The 9,020-nt window shown below is 39.1% G+C and overlaps 1 protein-coding gene across 1 annotated transcript in view; it reads left to right on the forward strand.

Annotated features, from left to right (window-relative positions):
- Ms4a3 (membrane spanning 4-domains A3) overlaps positions 1–5,908 on the forward strand; it is a 50,991-nt gene extending 45,083 nt beyond the window's left edge. The window contains exons 6-8 of the mRNA XM_008842033.2: positions 3,488–3,646; positions 4,815–4,916; positions 5,798–5,908. Of these exons, the coding sequence (XP_008840255.1) occupies positions 3,488–3,646; positions 4,815–4,916; positions 5,798–5,896 (360 nt within the window). The 3' untranslated portion in view covers positions 5,897–5,908. The remainder of the gene's footprint in view (positions 1–3,487; positions 3,647–4,814; positions 4,917–5,797) is intronic.
- Positions 5,909–9,020: the final 3,112 nt, after the last annotated feature.

Raw genomic sequence — 9,020 nt, forward strand, 5'->3', positions numbered from 1 at the left:
AGACAAGAAACACAGTGCCAGACAGGAGAAACCTCCCTTCGAGTTGTTGGTCAGAGTAGTCCAAGAGACTCCCCAAATGACCCAGGCTATTGCCACAGCCCTTTATTGTATTCCAGAACTTGAAGGTAAGACCCTGTTGCTGAAACAGGACATCTTTCGGACACAGGACTTGGAGCAATCAAGCTGACACTGACCTGGAACTGGAGTTACAGATAGTTGTTAGCGGCCATAGCTCTTAATCTGCTGAGCCACCTTTCCAGCCCCACTGCTTCCATTCTTGAACCCCCCTTTCCTATTCTCAACCAAAACACAAAGGGCTCTTTTAACCTATTAATCTATCACCATTTTGTTCAAAATTCTCCAGTAATTATGCATTTTTTTCTCAGAACTAGAACTAAAGAGTTTTCATGATTTATAGGGCTTTTTCCCAAAGTGACTCTGTTAGTTCTCTGGCCTAGTTTCCCAATCTTACCTGCTTCCCTTCAAATGCTGTGGCCCCCTGGCTTCCTGGGAGCACTGTAGCCTCAGGGACTTTGAGCTGCCTTCCCAACTGAAGGAACACTCACCGAGACATTTGCTGGGCCATCTGGGGAAACATGAAATTATTCTTTCCTATTTTCATGTGTCGTTGCTATTTAGTATCACAAATATGCACACCTTTCTTTGGATTCCAATTTTTCTTTTAAATAAACATAGTTTTTTAAGGGTGTAATGCTGGATAAGTAAACCAGGCTCCAGTGGGAGGACCTACATCAAAGGGTATTTGTAGACACAAATTTGATAAGCCTTAATATATATTATATAGTATAGATACATATATCAGAGTATATGACTCTAATATATCAGAGTATCAGATATCAGAATATATGACTCAGTTGGAAAATATTAAGTTGGGAGCAGATGGGGGAGGGGGTCTAAATATGATAAAATATATTGCATGCAATTCACAAAAATTCAGTAAAAGAAGTCATTGAAAATTTGAAATACAATGTATTTTGAACTTGCTCAGACCCCCTCCCCTATTTGCACTCCCTTTCTACTTCCTACCCAATTTCATATCCTTCATTATTATTTTTTTTTAAATTGATGATAGATGGTTTATTCTGGGGCTCAATTTGAGTGACATGGCTCTGGAACAGAGTAGGTTTTCCCAAGTGCCATGGGGCACTGAGGAAGTGGTTGCATGAGGTTTTATTAAGTTGCACAAGAAAATCATAAATCAAGGCATTTACCAAAACCTGAGTGGGGACCACATACTAGCAGGTCACAGAAAAGTGAGGTTTCAAGTGTTCCTGGATGACACCTTTAGTTTAGGACTGTGGAGGCTAGTGTTCTACAAATACATTGCAAAAGTTCTGAGAGTCACAGGATGTTAGGTTAGAGACACGATAGGCAACGAATGGTTTTCAAAGGGACTGAAAATAGCCCAAGATAATTTTGCCCTGGTCTATACATTTTAACTGTCCTTTAATCACAAACTTGAGCCTTTTGGTTTTGTAGAATCTTTAACCAAAGTGTGGATTTTTTTTCTGGAAACTTCAGTTCACAGCCTTTCAGGTTGGGTCAAACAGATACTTCAAGGAGTTTAGTGTACAAGGAAACCCCATACAGTGTAATTCGGGCAGGCAGGGTGTCTACATTCAGATAGGGACATCCACATCTTGATCCTTCCTAGACCGCTGTTGGTGATGATGCCTCTCATAACACAGCCCCATCAGAAGACCTGAAATCTAGCTGTAGTGTGAATATTTTATCACTGGGTTTTGAAATATCTTGTTTTCTTACAAGTCTTCATTTGCTTCAAATGGTACACTTGGGCTGGTAAAACTGAGCAACAAAGACTTGTGTGTGTTTAACTATTCTCACAGGTCTGACAGAGATCCAAAGTTACACCCCAATGTACTGTGTACAGAAAGGGTCCACATCCCTGGTCTCATGTGGCAGAGGGCAGGGAGAGAAGGAAGTCAGTTTACAAGTCCTTTCGAATATAGACACTAATCCTCCTGAGGTCTCTGCTGTCACTTTTTTTTTTAACTTTTATAAAAACTTTATTGAGAATTTCATACATGCATATAAGGCATTTTGATCAAACCCATGCCCCCGCTCTCCCCTCCAAAATTCCCCCGTCTGAAGAGGTAATCCTAAAATCTTTTAAGGATTAGATACAAGCTCCCAAAACATTCCCCCGTCTGAAGAGGTAGTCCTAAAATCTTTTAAGGATTAGATACAAGCTCCCAAATACTTTTGACACTTTGGCCTTTGGAACAGAGTATGCTGCCAACAGGCCCAAGGACATTTTGACTTTTAGCCAAGAAACTGGCTATATTTCTTTGGGGTCTTTTTACCCTAATTGCCTACTCAATTCCTGCCTCCTATTCTTATCGTGCCATCCTCTGAAGGGGTTACCCAAATTACCAATAGGGAATAGGGACACAGACCCCTCTGGCTTCTTCCATGCTGAACAGGGACGCAGGGTGAGGCAACTGGAGTACCCCTTCAGTGGGTCTGTCTAAGAGACTCCCAAATTGCATAACTCTTGTCCCTAAGGGGAAAAAGAAAGTCCTGGAATTGAGACTAGGAAATGTGAAGGAGAAGTAAAGGCAAGAGTAATTAGCATTACAAGTTCTAGACAGGGAACTAGAAAAAAGTCAGAACAGGGCAATTTTCAAATACTCATATGAGAGTCCATTTTTAAAGGCCCATCCATTATAATTTGGCCCCCAAATGTACTCTGATGTGGGCCCATCCCTGAGAGCCTGGTCAACTACCAAGCATCTGACTCTACCGGTAGTGATTAGGCGCCAGTAGTTCCTTAGCTAGGGTTGGTTGTTGTCACAGTTGTGAAATCATATGAGTAGCTGCACTGCTGTCTGGAAAACTGTTTCCGTGTGGTCCTCCACTACCTCTGGCTCTTACAGTCTTTCCACTCCTTCTGATGTAGTGATCCCCAACCTTTTGGAGGCAAAGGTTTGACAAGAGGTGTCCCATTCAAAGCTAATCAGCTTGCATATTAGTCTTTAATACTTAGTTACTTCAAAAATATGGCATAGTTTATATATTATTGTCTTTATTGTTTTGTTTTTTCTTTAGTGATAGGGCCTCAAAAATATGGCCTTGAACTTGTATGAACTTGTATGCTAAAGATGGCTTGGAATTCCAGTCTTCTGCCTTTACTTCCAGAGTGCTAGGATTACAGGGACACTCCACCATCCCCAGTTTATGTGGTACTAGAAACTGAACCCAGGGCTTTGGGCATGTGAGGCAAGCACTCTACCAACTGAGATGCATGCCCAAGCCCTTCTCTTTCTTCATTGATAGACTTAACTTCATTAAGCTTCATATGCCCCGAGGAATCTTTGCTCATGGGCACTTGCCCTGAATCTAGAACACTATTGGGCGCACAAAAAGGTACTTTATACAGAATGCTGCTGAGGGTATAAAGGATGAGCTACATGAATTAATAGGAAATTCTTGCTTTCTTTTTTAGATGCAAAACAGCTTTGGGATGAACATTGCCAGTGCTACAATTGCCTTTGTGGGGACGGCTTTCCTCTCAGTTCATTTAGCACTCAATAACCAGGCATCCAAGGGCTGCCATTCTTCACAGTCTCCAGACTTATGCATTTACATGGGTTCTTCATCAAGTGTATGTTTTAAATTATTAATAAAATAGTTCAAACAATTCAAAATATACAGAAAAACAATATGTTATATACTATGTTACCTTGACTTTCCCTTTAGTTTTAGGATGAGGAAACCATTAGATAACCACTCTACCACTGTTGTTGAAAACATCTGTATCAAACTTCTGCCTCACAAAGTTCAGAGACCATTGTGGAAGAGGGGGCAGAAAGAGTGTAAGAACCAGTGGTAGTAGATGACCACAAGGAAACAGTTTTCAGACAGCTGGGCAGTGACTTATAAACTCATAGCAATGCTAACAGCATGTAGAGAAGTCCCACATAATCTCGAGTCAGACAAAATCCAAGTATAGAAGTGGGGAAGTGGATAGGAGACCCCAACACTTGCTGAGGAACTATTGGTTATATATATAATAAAGGGGGCTTCCCTCAGGCTTGCTATGTAGGCAAGAATTACCTTGAACTTCTGATCATTCTTCCTCCACCACTTGAGTGCTGGGGTTATAGGTATGTACCACCATGACTGTTTATGTGAAACTGGATATTGAACCCAGGGCTTTGTACATGTACTAGGCAACACTCCACCAACTGAGCTATATCTCTGGCCCCCATTATTGTACATTTTTAATCACCTAAATTTATATTTATCTGTCTGGGTTTTGTGGATTTAATGGTATTGTCATTACATGAAAATTTGATCATTTGATCTTGTATTTATTCTGGGTGCTTCAGTAACAATGGAAGGGTTATTATAGTGGTATTTTAGGCTCATATTAGCATTGCATTTTAGTTTCTATGGATAATGTGAATTCCTAAAACACTATAAAATACTATTGATAGAATCATTGAGGGGTCATTTTTGTCCATTTTCCTAAGATGTCTATTTATGTCCTTGGTATGTTAAACTAATCAATAAGCATTAGTGATAATGCCAGATATTTTTCCTATGGTTCTCTCCCACCCCCTGACTAGTTCACATAGACTGATATAGCACATATATCTTTCTCTATAAGGCAATGTTTTCATGGTTTTTTGATCCATATTGGATTCCTTTTTCAGAGTTTGTGTGTCTGCACTTTCACTCTGATTGATTCACTTTATTCCATCCTGAGGGAAAGGGAAGCCGTAGTTTGGTTTCCTGCTGATATTTAATCTGAGGCATCATTTTCCTAGGGCCTGGTGTCTCTGATGCTGATCCTCACCTTGCTGGAACTGGGCATATCCATCTGCATCTCAATCATGTGGTGTCAAGGAAACTTCTGTGGTTCAAGAGAGGTAGGTTTGCTTGAATGGTGAATTAATTATATGATCTACAATCTTTCCTGGAGTTTCAAGTTGTTTCTGATTCTTAGAATGGGAAAGAAACTTTTACACGGTAATAATTTGTGGGGTTCTGGGAGTTAGCAGTTAGATCAATGTATAAGATGGGATGAAGGCTGGAAAAGAATTCAGATTTGAAAACGCAAACAACATATGAATATACATTTTAATGAAGCTGAAATTAATTTTTAATGATTTTCATGTAATGTCATTGTTTTCTATCTGTATGACACAGAATAACCACATATTCTTGCTATGTATTTAGGTATTAAAATTTATCTACTTGCAACTCCTTTTTGCCCAATTTTTACATGGCCCCAGGTACATAAGTACACAAAATAGGTGTACAGGTCAAAAATTTACTGATAAATTATAAAGAAATGTATTTTAAACAATTTTTGATATATATAATTTTACCATTTATTAAACACAAAAGCAAATTTGTATACTAATGAAGTGAATGTGCTCATTTATTTTTCTATAATTCTATCTTGACCGAATATTAGATGCCAGAGGATGCAGTACATCTTCAATGTTTTTGAGAGATGATTGATATTATGATTTTATTATTGTCAATGCTGAGGATGCTGCTTTGCAAAAAAAAACATAGCACAAAATGGCAGAAGTGTGGTTTGTGTGTTTAGGACCATTTCAGAAAATGCTGGAAATTCTGTCAAAATTTCAAGCCAAAATTCATTTAAAAATATTTTATGAAACTCAAACCAACAACTCAAACAACAATTTTTAAGTATCTGTGGTAGTGACCTTGATGGTGATAGGAAGGGAAGAAAGGGAGATACAATCAAATCCTTGAAAACCGATGTCTCATTTTCCAGGCAATTTCTTCACCTCCTGAGTCTGTGGAATCAGGAATGCCTCCTGAAGAAAGTAATCCTGAGGATATGCACAGCCAGCCCCAAATCACCAAAGAGTGAAGAGTGTCATCCAAGAACTCAGAAGGAATGAAGTGGTGAAATGCAATTGGTCACAGTACCAGTCACGAGAAAGCTGGGCATCTGTCTCAATCCTTCCTCCCCTCGCTGGAAATCCATTAGCATGGGCTGGATGTGGATGAATAAATACATTCCGATAGGCATTTTTAGATTTGCCACTTTTGTGGTCACTACTTCAAAGCTGTTTCCAGACATTGGCTTTCTTTCTCCTTTCTCTCCTATGCCATTGCATTGTGAGGTGTAAGGATGGAAGATTATATAATCTGTATTTTTCTTTTTAGAGACAGGATCTCATGTAGCCTAGCCTGGCCTCCAACTCCCTGATTATCCAAGTTTAACTTTGACCTCCTGATCCTCCTGCCTCAGCCTCTCAAGTGCTCAAATTACAGCTGAAATCCTCTAGCTATTAGGGATAATGACTTATGGTCACAGAAGAATTAAAGTAAAGGTCACACAAGAGGACTTCAGAAAATAGAAATCAACTTTAATTTAACCACGTCCAAAATTGGAATTATACTTAGAAGTCTCACAAGTACATGAATTTGTGTGTGTGTTTATGTTTATTTGTGTATGTATGTGTTTATTTGTGTATGTGTAAGGCACTATATGCCTTATTTTTTTTAATACAGGTCTCACTGGGGTGTAGGGCTCCCCAATTAGGCTAGGCTCACTGGCCATGAGCTCCAGGGATCTGTCTGTCTCTACTTCCCCATTTCTGGGATTACCAAGGTGTGCTAGCATGCTAGACATTCTTTTTTTAAATGTGGGTTCTGCTGTGGTCCCCTCGCATGAGCCTCGAGCTGTGGACCTGGGAACCTAGGTCCTGATGTTGGAGCTTTCCCACTCTCAGCCACCAAGAGGTTTTCCCTCATTTTTCTATTACTCTTCTATAGCCCCAGTGTGCCTTCACCTGTGCCATACAGAAAATGTGAAGCACCTAATTGAACTTCTAGAAATTAAAAAAAGAATATTAGAAAACTAAGCAAAAAACTCTATAGAAATAAAGAAAAAACCCCAACAATAACGAAAGAATCATTAGGGCTTGGGAGCAGTGCTTGGTAATTCTTACATATATAGAGTAATGATCTGTGTTGTAGTGGGAATATAAGGATATAATTTTATAAATTGTTCATAAGCTAAATACGTTGCACTTTTTTATTGCTGAAATTATATCCTTTCTACATTTTACTGTTCAGATGCCTATTACAAAATGAAGGAATCAGAAGATGGTAAATCCTGCCTTTTGTATGTAATCAATCATTTGGGAAAATAAGAGTGACCCTGATGTTCCTGACTACACACACACACACACACACACACACACACACACACACACATTAAAAAAAAACCTAAGCAGGGGACAGGAGAGATGGCTCAGAGGTTAAGAACACTGAATACTCTTGCAGAAGACCCAGGTTCGAATCTCAGCACCCACATGGCAGCTAGCAACTGTCCGTAACTCCAGTTCCAGGGGATCTGACAGCCTCTTCTGTCCTCCGCTGGCATTGCATGACTTGGGTGCACTTACCTACACGCAGGCAATACATGCATACACATAAAAAATAATAAAATATTTTTAAAAAACCTAAGCAAAAACAACAAAAAAAGTGGGTTCTGAGCATCAAACTACTCAGGTCCTCAGGCTGGCATGGCAAACAATTTATAGAATTAGCTATTTCTAGCAGTCAATTTAATATTTTAGCATTATTTATGCATTTTATATTTTATGCTACAAAACTTTCCTTTTTCAAGCCTTAGATAATATTTTACTTTTTATTATTACACTGAAAGATTTTATGTTATGAGCTTTATTTTTTTCCATAGACAGTGTATTAGTCAGGGTTCTCCAAAGAAACAGAACTGGTAGAATGAATATATGTGTATAGAGATTTATCAGCTTAGCTCACGAGATAGAGTCCAAGTAGTCCAACAGTGGCTGCACCACACTGGAGAGGCTGAGAACCCATAGTCACTCAGTCCATGAGGCTGGATGTCTCAGTAGTCCCAATCTGGGGTTGAAGGTCTGATGATTTCCAAAAGATCAGCTAGTCTTCAGTCTACAGCAGCAATACAAATTCACCAGTGAGAGAAAGCAAGCAGCAAAAAGCAAAGCATTCTCCTCTGCCATGGCCTTTTATACAGGCTGCCATCAGAAGGTAACACCCACATTTAGGGTGTGTCAACCAGCTTCAGATGATCCAATTAAGAAGTTAATTTCAGTTAATCCCAAATCCAGTCAAGTTGACACCCAGGATTAGCCATCACAGACAGTGATGTTATTGTATTGTTATCATCATCATCCTTTTGGAAAACTAAAAATTACAGACCTTTTTATTAAAAAGTCACCATATTCAGATTCACAATTGTACACACATCTGTTCAGGAACTTCCTAGTCCAACATTCTTTCCTGTTGAAATAACACATTGTTGTAGGTGAATAACATAAGTGTTATTTTTCTCATTATCTAGGATAGATTTTCCCTGCATATGGACTATGCATGGATATTTACATCTCTATCTTAAAATAATTTATTAACAATCCAGGTATATTTGGCAATTTTGATTCAAAATCAAAATTTTAATGTCTTTTATTTATTCTTTGAAAATTTCCTACATGTGTACAAAGCATCTTGATCATACCCACTCCAGCTTCCCCCTCCTACTCCTTCTGGACAACCCTCAACATGTCCCCTTACCAGCTTCATATTCACTCATTCATTCGTCCTTCCCTCCCTCCCTCCCTACATACTCGCTGAAACCCCATTCACTGAGTCCATTTAGTGCTGCCTATTGGAATGTTGGCTGGTCTTGTTTACCTGACCTTGTGCAGGCCTTATGTCGATAACCACAGCTGCTGTGAATTCATGCAAGCAACAGCCATGCCATGTCCAGAACACAGTATTTCACAGCTCTCCTCCCCATCCTCTTGCTCCCATGCTCTTTCTATTCCCTCTTCTGAGATGTGCTTTGAACCTTAGAGTGGGATATAATAATTAAATTGATGGGACCTAACATCTTATTTTTATAGCATAATTTTGAAGTAGTGCTTTTAAGGAAGTAAAGTTAAATGAGGTCACAAGAACCTTATTTCAAGTCATATATATTT

This window comes from Nannospalax galili, unplaced genomic scaffold, assembly GCF_000622305.1.
Source record: "Nannospalax galili isolate Female #2095 unplaced genomic scaffold, S.galili_v1.0 scaffold580, whole genome shotgun sequence".
Taxonomy (NCBI): Eukaryota; Metazoa; Chordata; class Mammalia; order Rodentia; family Spalacidae; genus Nannospalax; species Nannospalax galili.